At 36.7% G+C, this 15,835-nt stretch overlaps 1 protein-coding gene across 2 annotated transcripts in view; it reads right to left on the bottom strand.

The window, feature by feature from the left end:
- Nucleotides 1-2,859: 2,859 nt before the first annotated feature.
- Nucleotides 2,860-15,835, bottom strand: part of Zfc3h1 (zinc finger C3H1-type containing) — a 52,114-nt gene continuing 39,138 nt past the window's right edge. For both annotated transcript variants that reach the window (XM_031350343.1, XM_031350344.1), the window contains exons 24-35: nucleotides 14,758-14,995; nucleotides 12,546-12,651; nucleotides 12,274-12,472; nucleotides 11,211-11,305; nucleotides 8,274-8,384; nucleotides 7,915-8,019; nucleotides 7,625-7,790; nucleotides 6,455-6,555; nucleotides 4,880-4,981; nucleotides 4,203-4,242; nucleotides 3,876-3,938; nucleotides 2,860-3,745 (exon numbers count right to left, since the gene is read on the bottom strand). In XM_031350343.1, the coding sequence (XP_031206203.1) occupies nucleotides 3,608-3,745; nucleotides 3,876-3,938; nucleotides 4,203-4,242; nucleotides 4,880-4,981; nucleotides 6,455-6,555; nucleotides 7,625-7,790; nucleotides 7,915-8,019; nucleotides 8,274-8,384; nucleotides 11,211-11,305; nucleotides 12,274-12,472; nucleotides 12,546-12,651; nucleotides 14,758-14,995 (1,464 nt within the window). In that variant the 3' untranslated portion in view covers nucleotides 2,860-3,607. The remainder of the gene's footprint in view (nucleotides 3,746-3,875; nucleotides 3,939-4,202; nucleotides 4,243-4,879; nucleotides 4,982-6,454; nucleotides 6,556-7,624; nucleotides 7,791-7,914; nucleotides 8,020-8,273; nucleotides 8,385-11,210; nucleotides 11,306-12,273; nucleotides 12,473-12,545; nucleotides 12,652-14,757; nucleotides 14,996-15,835) is intronic.

Below are 15,835 nucleotides of genomic sequence, written 5' to 3'. Positions count from 1 at the left end.
ACCATGCAATAAAAAGTGGAGATCTATTTTATTATTTGTGAAAAACAAGTAAAGCATTGCATCTACCTCAAATGTGTCAGAATGTTAAAAGTCTCTTCACAGTTCTTGTTGACAGCGGAATAGAGTAGTGCACAGAAGTACTAGCCATTCCTGTATTATATGTGTGTGTGAATGATGGACAGAAGGGATGGGCAGCACACCCGTGATGACGGCTCACTGCCCCGTCCCTATGGTGAAATGTAGAAATGAAGATGCTTGCAGAATGGACATGTTGGTAGCATATGAGAGGGGAGAAAGAGCGGATGAGAGAGGAAAACAGAGAACAGAAAGATAATAAAGTTATTAGAAAGCATAATTCTCAAATATTAAAGGTGACTAAGACTGTATCTTCCCATTTTCTCCTTTATTCAGTTAACACAAAAGTATTAAAGCAGACATAAAGAAAAGTGGCCCTGCTTTGGATTTTACCTACACACTCCTACCCTTTCAAGGCCCTAAATCAATATTTGAACTGCCATCTCCAATAAAGCCCCTCTGTATTTGCTGTCAGTCTCAATAACCTTCTGCTTGTCTGCAGAGCACCTCTAACGCTTAGATGTTGCACCTGGAGATTCTTGCTTACTTTATGATGTGGGTTTATATGCCCTTTCATTGAAAGCAACCCGCCCTAGATAATCCAGTAAGAAAAATGTTACAAGGTCCACTTTCCGTTAAAAGACAAATACAAATATTAGGCTATTCTCTAAAATGAGGAAAAACACGTAAAAATTCAGTGTAATATACTACTTCATTTCCTTTCTCATAGATAAAGCCTCACAGCATATAATGCCTTTTGTGTGTTTCTCCAAACAAGAAAGAGGATGCAGGAGGCTGCAGTTCTCACTGATACTCTTCTCCCACCCCACCTTCTCTCTGATTTTAAAGACTTTATCTAAAGTCCATCTAAAGACTTTATCATAGAGCATGTTAACCATTCCAATTTTAACCCAAAATTTTATTTAGTTATTGTTGAAAGCACTTTACAAAAGAAAAGAAACTGAATATTGAAAGAACAGGAGCCTTATTTTTAAAGTGTTTGCTATTTTTATGTAAGTGCTAAAGTGAGTTTGTGAATGACAGAAGAAAGGCCAACATAAGCCACCATCAGTAGGGACAGAGAGCACACACCTGTGATCATAGCACAGGTGTGAGAAGTAGAGGTGGGAAGATTGCCACAAGTGTGAGCCTAGCCTGATTGTATATTGGGGGTTCCAGACCAGCCTGGGCTACACAGTGAGACTATGATTTAAAACCACAGAAGAAAATAATATTAGATACCTTTATGGTATAGCAATTTGACAAAGAAAGCAGTCATTCCTATGTGCATCTGAATGGTAAACCCTGAGGTTGTTACAATGTACATACGTGTACATCCTCTGTGGATGGCATCCAGAATTTCATGCACCTAATGGGTAGAGCTCTCCATGAAACCAAAAGACATGGGAGGAGTGGTGTGTGGAAAATGGCTATTGTGAATGAAACCACTAACACAAAATAAAAATTAAAAAAAATATGGGGCGTGGAAAGATGGATGAGCAGTTAAGAGCCCTCCCGGCTGCTCTTACAGAGTACCTGAGTTTGGTTTCTAGCACCCACTTGGCATTTTGTAACCATCCATATCTCTAGTTCCACATCTAACACCCTCTGAGGGCACTGCATGCACACTGCACACAGACATATATGTGTATGTGTGCACATATGTGCCCACATATATGGAGGCAAAACACCCATACACACAGAATTAAACCTAAGGAAAAAATTTAAAGCTTAAAACTTGACCCTATCTTCTAAAAAACTGTGATATTTCAATTACTATTACAAATGTTAAACTATGGAGAAACCGATGGGAAAACTTGTATATGATGGTGGAGGAAGGTGCCTACTACTGCGTGTGTGTGGAGCAGAGGACAATCTGTGTTCTCTCCTTCCACTGTTACATGGGTTATTAGCTTTACTCAGGCCACATTTTACCTGCTAAGTATCCCAAAATAATTTTCAAAATAATCAGAACAAGAAATACTTTCAGTGGTAAATACTTAAATACATACAATGGAAGGATACTCCTCTGAGATTTGTATCTTCTAACAAAATTTCTTTGGCTATAGAAAAAAATCCAAAAGCCATTATTTTGATTTTTGGTTAAATGAAGGACACTAGACAAATGAGTTCTATTGTTGACATAGCCAGAAAGGATAAACTAGCAAATTATGTGTCATCTTGTAGGCACATAGTCTTCAAAATACAGTTTTATTGTGCATAAGCACTGCATGAACATAAGGATGTACTAATCTCCTGTTGTGTTGGAGCTGCTGCTTAGCTTCCCATAATTAGGCTGCACACAGCTGGATGTGAGGCCACATTTATTGCACTGTGCAATTGTAACTATTCTAGCAAGGCACAAACAACTCAGTAAACTAAAGAAAAAGTGGGTTCTCTTTCCATGGCATATGTAACAGAAGCCAGCATGTTTCTAGGTAGATAACTTAAACTACAAGTTGGTAATACTAACCATGTTTTTGAGAACACAGTGCTTAATGGTAGGGTATACCTATCTGTTCACTATTCTCAAAAGAGAAGGCCTATGTTCACCAATTAAAGTCATTGGTTTCTGTTGTTGTTTTGAATGGGGAAAGAGTTGCAGAAGAAGAAAGCAATGGTATAATGGGAAGAACCCCTAGCTCTACTTCAACCCTTACCCACCAGAGTGAGAGGTGGACAAAGACAGTACCATTATTAAAAAGTTAACTTATGTTGAAAATATTTTGTAAGCCAACTATTTAATACTACAAAGTAGTACTTGAACACAAAGCAGTTCCAATATTAACTGTTCTTTAAACTGTTAAACTTTATTATAAATTAAAATTTCTTTACAAAAAAAATTGCACATAATATTTGACCACTCTTAGGTTCTGATGCACTGGCATTTGCAATAGTTTCTGTAATCTTCAAGTTAAACAGTCTCAGCAAGGAGTCCAGCACGCAGAAAGGGCAGTCAACAACCCTGCTAGAACATTCAAGTGCAACTAGCAGACTTGTGGCCATGGCAGTTACACTTTCCTTAAGATGGACTGCTTACGTTTAAAACCCTGAAATGAAGAATCTCAGAGACTTAAAGAGGAGGAACTAAAAGGGACTGCCTGCTTTTTTACTGTAAACACAGCCCTGGAAACTAAATCCCAAACAAGAATCTCTCAGGCATCAGAGAGTGTCAAGTGGACCAGGAATAGCACAACATAAAGGTAGGGAAAGTAAAAAATGAAACCAAAAACAAAGTAAAATTAAAATAAACGTCAGTCGCTTTGAGGAGCTATACTTACGTACATGATGTTAGAGAATCTGGCAGGGCCCAGAAGCAGGCCAAACAGGAAGTTCATTTATCCATTCCAAGAGTGTCATTCATGTTCATTGCTTCCGGTTTTACGGATAGTATATCGTAGGAAACTTGATATGATCAATAGTGCTTGTCTGCCTTACACAGACCTTAGCCAGGGATCAGCCTAATCTTGAAGAATCATTCAAATAATTTTGGCAATTATTATAAGGGCTTAGAACTGACTGCACCCAGTGTTCAGAGATTCTTGCTTTCTGTTTTGTTACTGTTTAAATTTAAGAGCTCATTTAGGCTGACTCCAATCTCTTGGCACTTGGAAACTAGTTTTCTCAGGTTATCAGTTTTACCTCCTTCTGATGCTTCAAACAAGAGTTGCTGTAAAAGACAGGGAAGCATAGAAGTAAGAGACAGCTAGGTTTTGAGCATTTACCACATCAATGGATATGGCACATGCAGAAAATTTATAGGAAAACATCAAGATAAAATAAAAGATGAAAAGCATTACATCTTTCCATAGTGATGCACAAAGAGGTAACTTCTGTAAGGCTCTCTGATATAAACGGTGGACCTATAAGATAGACAGATACATGATCTCATCAGAAAACATGGTGCACAAGACTTTTAAAAGCCTGTCTGCTTCAAGGCAGAACTTTATAATACTAGCATTCAAGTCAAACATGATTCTCTTGGGCTTTAGAGATTTCAAATAGAGTTCTTGGAAAGTTAACTTCTTTCTATCTTTAATCCTCTTAAAGTCAGAGGCCAACAAAAGGGGCAGAATAGCTAAAAGGAAAAGGTGGCCTATCTGATAATTCAATTATTAACTACTTACCTCTCTTTGTCCCTTTAGAGCAATCTCAGCAGCAATGGCTCTAAGGGAAAAAAAAGGAATATAGAAAAGGGGGAAAATTTATATATCTTCAAACAAAATGAAACACCAGCACTGGCAGAATACTGATTGTGGGGATCTGAGTACAAAACTTCCTGAAAGTAACAGGCTAAACTTCCAAGGAGTGTAACCTATAGTGAAAAGAAAATTCAACAATTTTTATCAACTTTACAGAAATACAGCAGACCAGTGTTTGAACATGAGTAAGATTCATGGGAGGGAAAAACAAAACCAAAACAAACTCAAAACTAGTAAAACAGGCCTGGCACTAACACCTTTAAAATAAGAAAGAAACCAGACTATAACAGGGAAAACCCTACATTTTAAAGATGGTCCTAAAGTGTTGTACACACGTATTTGTTTGATAATATTGTTATCTAAATATTCCCCCTTAAAATTACTATTATTATCATTATTATTATTAATCTCAGAAGCAGCAATTAGTGAGCAATTACTCACTCTAGGTATTAAACCACAGCAAGTGCCCAACACTATCTATACTAGGTCTGTCTATTGGAGGGGAGATAAGATGCTATTTCATATTTCAGATTTACCTGTCTGGAGCAACCCTTACAAATAAAAGCATAGCTATAAAAACATGTACATGATTGTTGCATTACATTTTCCAGGTGGCCAGGCATGTTGGGATATTATATGTAAACATCTTGGCTTGGAGTTTCAGAATCTGAACATTGCTTTCCTCCCATTCGTGTTGAAGTAGCCTGTAAAATACATTCAGGAAAATGAACAAAGCATTCAAAGTGTAGGGCACCCCAAATGCGCTCTATAACAGAATGTACAACAAGGTACAAAGGTTGGCCAGTTAAATCCTAACAAGGACATTCAGCAAATATTTATAGAATGTCTCTTATGACAACTGTCCCAGGATCACAATGTGCTAAACTACTGTTCTACAGTTATCTTCAACAACACAAAAAGCTCATGTATTCCTGCAAAAACAAAAGCAATCTCATTATATACTCCTCTACCCCAAATGTTTTTAAGGTAATGACTCAATACACCAATGTAATTTTAAAAAACATTTTCTTTCCTACAGCAAGCATATTGAGTATTTCTGGGACTAAAATGGAAATATAATGGCTAAGTGTTTAGTTCTTATTCTCCTGCTGGGGAGAGGTATGAGGAATAACTGTAGGAAGAATGGACCAAAACAAAGGAGAATGGCTTCCCCACAATTAAACTACCTACGTTTTAAAATGCTTATCATAAAAGAAACTAGATACCAACAGAAAAATAATACAATCATATTTTCTATTTCACATGCATATCAAAGATAATTTTCTTTATTCAAATTTCCACACTAGCTTCTGAGGATTAACACAGTTGTCATGAAATTTACTTATAGAATAATATGGCTAATTTTCTCACAAACTTAAGACTTTGGATTATTTTTCGGACATGTACTATACTTCAGATATACAATATATGTATTTTATATGCATCATAGCATGGAAAATGCTATGTGTGCAATGACTGCAGTGTGCCATGCCTATAGTGTGCCATGCCAGCGTGTGCCATTCCTGCAGTGTGCAATGCCTGCAGTGTGCCATGCCTGCAGTGTGCAATGCCTGCAGTGTGCCATGACTGCATTGTGCAATGCCTGCAGTGTGCAATGACTAAAGTGTGCAATGCTTGCAGTCTGCAATGCCTGTGCAGTGAAGTCCAAGCACAGATTAAAGCACTCTATAAAAGATTACCCCGATAGAGCAATTAAATCACAAGTAAGTGTTCAGTCTTATTCTAATTGAATGTTGGACACCTTAGGTCAGTGCTTAAATAGGGTTCTCAAACCTATTGGTTTTTTTAAGTTTAATAACAAAAAGTTAGCCTACTTCTTAAGAATATATTGACTTTATGTCACCAACCCATGAGATCCCAATACATGCTAAATATCTAAATAATTAACATGAAAATCTAATATTCCTCTAGCATACAAAGTAGGTTTACTGCTTATAATGTATATGCTAGTAGTAAATGGTATGCAGTTCTCTGAAATGACGAGATTTTTTACATTGTCTTTGTATGAATAATTAAACATCACTTAACAATTCTGAGATTAGAATACTATTTATCCACAAAGGAAAACCAGAATTACATACAGATTTATCAAGTTTTCAAATTAACTTCATATGAAGGGCCTATACTACTGAGCTGAAAACCAAAATCTTTCTTACCTCAGTGCAAGTCGAGAATTTGCTGGCATAACAGAGCAAAACCGTTCCAGAGTTTTAGAGTGCTGAGTCTTTGGAACACAGCTCAAATAAAAGAAAATGACCTGTGAAGGTTGAGGGAGGGAAAATGAATGCAATTAAAAAGTAGACTCCAGTTACCTACGTATTTTAATAAAAAAATAAAAAATAAATAAAATAAAAAGGTCTTTAAGACACAAATGCACAAATCATGATGTGTGATTAAATAATGTGTGATTAGCTATACTAGCCACTTTCCAAATACAAAGTAGAGACTACGGTCTAGGGATGAGAGCCACGGACAAAGCACTGACAGGAAGCCAGAAGTCCGAGTTTTCAGTCCTGAGTCTACCTTTACATGCTGTATACTGCTGGGCAAGTCAGAGGACTAACAGTACTTGCCACATCTTGCTCACGGAATCCCCGTAAGAAAATGACTTAATGTCCATGTAGTGGTTTGAGATCCTGGGATAAAGAACGGCACAGAAGCACATCACACATGAATCGGTTATCCTGATGAGCAGCAGAACCATCCTACAGGGGGAGTGGGAGCGCACATCTAAGTCTACACTGAATTTTAGTAAGCAGGAGCTTTTGGGTTACATTATAATGACTGAAATAGACTCTGAAAAAAAAAAGAAAAAAGAACAAACCCCGTTTGCTTTACTAATTATTATACCCTTTGTGAGGACATTATTAATCAGATTTTACTATTATGAATGTAAACAGCACCTTATTTTCAGTTCTGTGAGGCCCTATGGCTGCATTTGCTTGACAGAACTTAGCAAGAAGAGTAGCTACAATGGATATGTTAATTGGTTTTGTAGTTGTTGTAATTCATGTATTTTTTTTATTCACTTTACATCACAGCTGATCACAGCCCTCCCTCTCCTCCCACCCCTCCTCCACCTCACACAGCCCCTCCACCATCCCCAGGATCTGTTAATTCTTACAGGGCCTGACAAGGCAGCTTTTCCTGGACTCTGAAGAGTAAAGAACTGATCACAGAAAGGACAGTGAATGTTAGGAAAGTAGTCCCAGGGAAAGCTCTCAATATAAAACAGTAGCTTTGCTGTCTTTGGTAAATTTTCTTTGTAATATACAAACATCTAAAACAAATAAGCAAAACAAAAACCAAAAACCTTAAATTCTTACCCGATTATGGAATTCATAGTTGGACCAGTAGTCAGCACTGCTAAAAGGGATGGGGTATCGGGCAGGGACCGTAACCAAACATCTATTCACTAAGTCAGTAAAAAATTTGAATTCTTGGACTTTGTTTCTGGATCCAGCAGCTCTATTATTGGCAAAGACAAGATAACTGCCAAAAGAAAGACATTGTGCTTCAGAATAATTAAACCAGTAATTCACCAAAAAACTGACCACCCTTTTCCCCACCATAGGATTATTCTAAAAATCCCATTCCTAACCAGAACTAAACTTACTCCATCCAAATCTTCTGCACGATGTCAGACCTCATGGCCACCCCTAATGCCGCCTCATATGCTTCTACTGTCTCTTTAATACTTGATTGAAGAGGATGACAAAGACTGTTAAAGAAATGAAGAATATAAATGCTTACAGTTTACTTCTGTTAAGTAAAGGAATGACAACACACACTTTCAACATACAGACATTATTACAGTAAAGTCTCCTTGCTCTTATCTTTCAGTAAATACAGGCTTAGCATCTCTTTGAATCTGCTTCAGTGACTCTTTACTGCACCATAATTCAGTAAACATCAATTGTTAAGCAAGAGAAGCTTAACATGCAGTGTTCTTCTCCGGAGTGCATAATGTCTCACCAGTAAATCAGCCATAAATAAGGAACTTGGTTGTTAAATCCATCATCATCAAAATTCCCTTTACATAAACATGCTGGAATGTCAAGTGGTCCTGGGACATTTAAGAGATACCTGAAAGGAGAAAAATCCCAGCATTGTATGAAATTATGCCTAGGCACACACATGGATTAAACAGGCATTAATAATTGTGAGTTTCAGCCTAACTGAAATATTTCTACAAAAGAATAAACTTTTCTAAAATCATACCTGCTCAAAATTTTACTTTTATAGCAATATGAATTAACTCTCCTGAAATAAATTTGTAATTCTATTCCCCAAATGAAACAAATCATCTAACTGAACCTTATTAGAAATAAAAAGACCAAATGAAGTATCTGAAACTTCAACAAAATCTGTACGTTCTTGTAGGGGCCAAAGTGCTTACAAAATCTGTTATCTGAATCTACAGGCGCATGCACACACACACACACACATTTAATTCATAATAACAACAAATAAAATGTTAACTACAACCACTTATTAGAAAAAGAGTCATTATCAAAGTAGCAAAATGCTCTGAATTATATCACCCCATTTCAAAAAAGGAAAACAGAGTATTAAAGGTTCTTTAAGCCTCTTTGACTTTCACTACTTCAGCTTTCCTGAATCTATGTGTAATAGCAGAGTGTCAGATTCATCTACTCTTGAAATGGCAATCTAGTACAATCACTTATATTGGATTTTAAAAGGACTGTAAAGGGATGTTTTAAATAAAGGGTTAGCCCAGGAAGGCAGCAAACATAGAAGAACATCTAGAAGTTGGGTTAGCATCCCACACTATCACAGCAGGCTCTATTACTTTGAGTTACCCAGTAGATTTCTAAAGACTTTAGAATCCTCCATTGAAAACTGAAATGACTTCAAATCTAATGTACATAAAACTGTATTATCTCTACGGCAACTTTCTCAAAGTGAATGAAAACACCAAGGTAACTTTCTAAATTCATTTGAAACAAATGAAATAGTATGTGTGCTTCTTAAATTAATCCTTATGCAGACAAGAACTTTAGTATTATCTACATAAACTAAGTACGAGTGTCTTTTTCTAATTCTTGGTGATATATGATTACTTCACTAAAGAATTTAATGAAACAAGATGTCAGTAAAAAACAATAAGGTGATTTAGAGGCGATCTAGTTCCAAGTTTTTATTGGTACTGTTTTTTATTCTGTTCAATTAAGCTAGCATCAAGATCTAAAAGACCTTTGATTAGTTACCACAGCAAATCTGGCATCATCCCCTTGTAAGCTAAACCAATTATCTCCATGCCCAAGGGAAAACCAGAGCACACAAGTCTGACTGGGCTTTGTTTGGCCTTGAATTAGTCTTTTGCCAAAGTCTGAAAACAAGCCAATTTAATTTTAAAGACAGAAAAAAAAACTGGATGTGGAAGAGGGGATCAACTTCTAAATTCCTTACGTTTCTTGTCTGTTTTGCTTGTAACTATCTTTAAAATATTAAAGTTCACATTTTAATAATTTTTTAAAGGTGCTACTAATTAGGACAATTAATTGACAAGATTTGTCCAAATTTACAAAAACAAACAAACAAAACAAGAAACAAAAACCTGAGGTAACTAGGCCTATCTTTTTTTAATCTGACTTACTAGGAGATAGCTGGACTGAGAGCTCGGGTTTTAAAACACTGGCTGTTCTCCCAAAGCACCTGGGTTCAACTGCCAATACCCATGGTTATGGATCATATTAGTGTCTTTAGCAACCCACAACCATCTGTAATTCCAGTTCCAGAGAGCATCTAAAGCCCCCTTTCTGGCCTCCTCAGGCACTAGGCACACCACACGATACAGACATAAGTGCAGGCAAAACACCTATACACACAAATGTTTTAAACATGTGACTTGACACTGCATGTTTTTATTAAAAGGTAGACTATTTTCACTTATCAATATTTTCTATAAGAATTCTTTTAGGGGGCTGACAAGAAGACTCAGTGGTCAAGAGTGCTGGCTGCCCTCACAGAACACTGGAGGTTAGCTCCAGCACCAGTATCAGGCTGCTAACAACTTTAACTCCCAACACCCCTTCTGGACTCCTTGAGTACTACACACACATACACACTGAGAATTTATAACTTACAAATGTATAACCAAGTAATGGAGAAAATCATAAACATTTTCTTTTTGATGTTTTTCTCACCATCAGCAAACTATAGTTATTTTATAAATACAAGTTTACTGGAACACAGACACAACCATTCACTTACGGATTCTTTTTTTTTTCTACTACAACACAACAGTGTAGGAATAATAAAACATAACCTGCAAACCTAAAGTATTTTCTGGTTCAAAGAAAAAACACTGTTGATCCCATACAGAGAAATGAGGAAGAAGGAAAAGAATTTTAAAGTCTTCCATGAATCCATTTTTTGATGATCTGAATATCTTTTAATGTTGTAATAGAGCTTTCAGCAAAGTAAGAACAGTAACTACAGAGCTACTGAGAAACTGATGGGTTGAAAAAAAACATCCTCTAAAGCTGTTCACTAACTATTTCAGAGCCTAGAGCAGGTAACTTAGAGGGAAAGGCCTTCTTGTTTTGTTTTGTTTTTAAATCTATGGTTAACCAGCAAGTAAGACATATTTTTTTTTCAAGTATCAAGGAGATTGTCTCAGGATACTTTGTTACGACAGGATTAAACAACATAGCAACAATTAACAAGCTAAATGGAGAAGCTTCAAAAAGCCTTACACTGTATGAGAGAGCATTTTATAAGTTGCCTTCATTCTGTTCATCTTCAGCCATCATAACAGCTCTGTAGGGAAGTATTTAAGTGCTAAATACACAGTCTGAAATGTAATCAGCCAACAAGAAAAAACTATCTTTCCACTAGCCTAAATTCTTTCTCATTCCCCTACAGACCAAAATTTTCACAACTTACCGAAATAAATCCACATTACTATATTTCTCAAAGCCGGGTTTAAAGAAGGATCCAATAAATTGCCTCAAATATGGAAGAAGCTTATCACCTCCGTTCTATTAAAAGAAAGGAGTAACACATGTCAGGCTTGTATTTGATAAAGACATTTATTTGAAAGCCTTTTTAAAAGACATGATGAGATTATTTTTCTTGGTCAGATGGGAACACAATGAGTAAACTTAGACAGGTCCTCATGCCTTGTGACGGTTGGGTCTACAATCACCTGGGGGGTTGGTCTTGCCTGTGGGGACTGTCTTCATTGTTATTTGATATGGAGGGCCCAGTCTGCTGTGGCTGGTACTATTCCCAAGGCCGAGGACTCTGACCTACGTTAAGTGTGGACAGCAAGTGGGCACGAGCAAGCATACATGCTCTGGAGCGTGGGTACGACTAGCTGCTTCATGCTCCTGATGCTGCAATAAACGGACACTAACTAGACTTGTGAGTTTAGGGGACTTTCTTGCCCTAAGGTGCTTTCTGTCAGGGTTTTATCTCAACAGAAATTAATTTGAAACACCTCTGGATTAAATTCAACTAACCAGTAAACAATATATCTAGTATTATTAAAGGCTCAAAATCACCCACTAAGATTTTCTTATTAGATTTTATTTATTTATTTTATGTATATGAGTACATTGTTGCTATCTCCAGACACACAGGAAGAGGGTATCAGACTCCATTATAGATGGTTGTGAGCCACAGTGTGGTTGCTGGGAATTGAACTCAGGACCTCTGGAAGAGCAGTCAGTGCTCTTAACCACTGAGCCATTTCTCCAGCCCCCACCAAGATCTTAAGCAGCTAATGTGGATACTTTGGTGTAAACATGAATAACATGGTTTCTCCTCTTGAGGAGTTCTTAGAGACAAAGCCCTGTAAGCAAACGCAACGGTAAAACTACAGGACAATCTAGCTTAACCTACAAAGGGCAGAAGGACCAAGAAGGCTATGCTATCAGGAGTAGTCACTGGTAAAGGAATACAAGAACAGAAACACTATTTAATAAGCATGAGTTATGTTTGTTACCTGCAAGATGAAAAATTTGCACAGATGATAAAAAATTTCCGCATTCTGAGGATTATTTTCAAATGCAGTAAGCCAAACCCAACGGGCTTTGTCGTATTGATCTGTTTTCAAATACAAAGCTGCAAGGGTTTCCAGTAACTGGCAGTTTGTAGGACACGATTCCAATAAGCTTCTGCAAAGCTCCACTGCCTCCTCATACCTTGAGAAGAAGAAGACGGCTAAGATACTGTGAAGACTAATTTTAACAGAGCCGTTTGTTCATTGAGCTTTACCTCTCTAGGAGTTGGTGTAGAGCGATCATGTTTGTGTAAAGTGGAAGGCAGACCTCTATTCTTTCTCCACTGGTCAGGGCCTCATCTGTACAAGCTTTCACCGCATCTACAACAAAACAATCAATCATTTCACTATGTTATACTGAAAAGGCAACATAAACCCCATTTGTCTCCATTTAAGGACCAAGCCTGATTTTAAAAAAAGGCCATAAGGTACCAACTTCATGAATAGACCATAAGTCCCAGAAACTAAGTCATAAGACCCCAGCTCTAGGAACAGACCACAATAAGATCATAAACCCTCTCCCCCCCCCCAAAAAAAAACTGCCTGGGGATAATCACAAAAATGGGGAAATATCTTATCTCAGGATGGGCCATCTACAATGGGCAGCCCTATCTCATCCTATGGTTAAACATTCATGACACAGGAATGCAGACCACTGATCAACTGTGACCCCCTAATACCCAACAATGAAATTTTAGATTACCTAATCCTTCTAGAGAGTTCCCCCAGTTCCCTATAATAAGACCTGTATCCCTTTGTCTGGGGTCGCCATTTTAGAGAGTGGTTGACTCCTGCAAGTTGGTTATTTCTGCATACGATCTGAGTCTGGGGTCCTCTTTTAGCGATGTTCAGACCCTTATATTACCAACTCTAAGACACCCTTACTTAGCCCATCCTCCTTTTTGTCTTCACTTACCCCTGACATTTACCTTGACTTCAGGTATCACCATCATCCTACACTTCTATACACTTCTACACTCCTACCCTACATTCCTGTTACAGGTAGAACCATCCCATAGGAGATCCCACACAATAAGCCATATTTTTACTTAAATTAGCATCTGCAATTACCTTAAATTCCTTAAAACTCATTCCAAAAATAGAACCACAAAATTATCTTTAAATCTTCTCTGATCACTTAAAAGGAGTCTTTCTTTGATATTTCACCTAAACTAGATTTTTCCCTTTAAAAAGAAACCTATCCCCCCACCACTGCCACTCCAAACATAAGATGGTCCTTTAGCTGGTTTTATACCTTCTTTTGAAATGGTAATGTCACTGTGCAGAACACAAACACCTCCACAGTACTCTGAATACTTGCAGGAATTCAATCTTTCCTCCCATCAAGAATAAAAATTCAACTGCTTTCCAATCATGTCTAGAACACTTTAAAGAGTCTTAAAATCTGCCATTATTCCACTAATCAAGCATATTCTTTCCATTGTCCAACAGAATTTTTGTAAGGACTCTTCCTCAAATTCTTCTTTGAATTCACTATACAAACTGTCCCTAGATTGTTTTTATTTCCCTAGTTCCTCTAACAGGAATGACCTTTCTTTTCTTTCCTCACTGGGATATTCAACAAGGATTTACTAAGCACTTAGTAAATTATAGAAATTCATCCAAAGCCCTTAGGAAATACAGAGAAACAAGCACAGGTCTATATCTTTGAGAGGGTTCCCTTGAACACATTGTAGTCCTGCTTCAAAGCTTAGCTCCAACTCTCAGACACCTTCCTTGAACATGAAAACCTACAGTAATCTCCCCCTCTTGAGTTTAGGATTTGTACCAAGTAATTCTACAAATGCCAGATTCTTACTTCTGTAGCATACAATTTACACTACATACTAATACGTTGTATATATGGCCTTATATCCTTCATAATCATGTCAAATACATACATCTTCTGAAAGGATTATATACTCGTTTTAGGGAGGAACAGGTTTTAAACTCAATTACATGTTCAAAAGCAGATATATGTTTAACATATAATAGTCATAAAATTAACTTTGGAGAAAATATTAACTACATGAAAAAAAAATCAAAACACATCCTTAGAAGACTGCCAGAACAAAATAAAATAATCAAGTGAACTTAGTTCTACAATTCAGTCAACTCCTCTAACCTGATTATATTATCAGTAAGTGTGTGCATTCAGATGCACATGCATTTAATAACAATACATTAATCTTGTACCCTTTGTCATAATTAAAAAAAATAAGCCACAATGTAGCGTTTCAATTACATAGATGCAATGACCATCTTAAGTAATTCAGTAATATTAAAAATATTTAGATAATAAAGTGCAATTACAACTTAAGTTATCCCCATTTTATGAAGAATGATAATGAATAAATGAACTGGTGTTCTGAACAATGGTTTTATAATCTGTAATGCTTGATATTTTAATTTATAAATATCACTTACCTTCAAACACTGCTAGTAATAAGTCAGGGTTGGTCTTAACATCTTGAGCTGTTTGCCATGGCATTACAAATGGTTCTGTGTTAACAATTCTTGAAGGATTAGCATTAGATGGATCATAAAGTTTTGAAGGGAGACTATTGAATTCAGTAAGATGTATGTAGGCCAGCCACGCCAGACACCGGTCATCTGTCTTAAGGTACTCAGCTACTATTGCATCATTAGCCAATTTTAATGCATTCTAGAGTAAAATAAAAAAAAAATTGGAAGTGTTTTTAAAGAGTCATTCCCATCCACAATAAGATTCAAATCTAAAGAATGAAACTGATGTATTTTTGATGATTCTTAAAATAACACATAAATGAAAAATTTTTTTCAAGGCAGAGTTTCTCCATGTAGCCTTAGCTGCCTCTGCCTCCTGAGTGCTGGCATTAGTGTTGGGATTAAAGGCATGTACATCACCTGACTGGCTTATAAGTGAAAATTTCTAGAGTCACCAAATTTTTCAATGACAAATCCTGAGATGAGCACAGATCTTACTATCTTAAAGTTATTATTATGACATAATAATGAAGTGAGATAAAAAGTATTAAGATCCCTTATACTTAAAATCGGATAAGTTAAAGACAAAGAAAGAAAAAAGGAAGAGAGAGAGAAAGAAAGAGAGAAAGAGAGAGAAAAAGAAAGAAAGAAAGGAGGGGGAATAAGGGATGGAAGGAGGGGAGGAGAGAAGAAGAAAGAAAGAAAGAAAGAAAGAAAGAAAGAAAGAAAGAAAGAAAGAAAGAAAGAAAGAAAGAAAGAAAGAGAGAGAAAGAGAAAGAAGGAAAGAAAAGAAAAGAAAACCGTGAAAAATCACAGCCCCCAAGCCCACATCAATACAGATGATTTTCTTCATGGACTGATCCTTTTAGATATTATATTAAGACTTCGCTGGAAAGTGACTAACACAATCTTTCCAAGTAAACACTATAAAAACTCAAAGTAACAAAAGTAAACACAAGTAAAATGTCACCATAACTTACTTGTAAGGGACAAGAGTTCAAATCCAAAGCCTCACTATTCAACAGTGCTACTCATGTCT

Source organism: Mastomys coucha, unplaced genomic scaffold (genome assembly GCF_008632895.1).
Source record: "Mastomys coucha isolate ucsf_1 unplaced genomic scaffold, UCSF_Mcou_1 pScaffold4, whole genome shotgun sequence".
Lineage (NCBI taxonomy): Eukaryota > Metazoa > Chordata > Mammalia > Rodentia > Muridae > Mastomys > Mastomys coucha.
The sequence above is the reverse complement of the archived record's forward strand: the minus strand, read 5'-3'. Positions and strand labels throughout refer to the sequence as shown.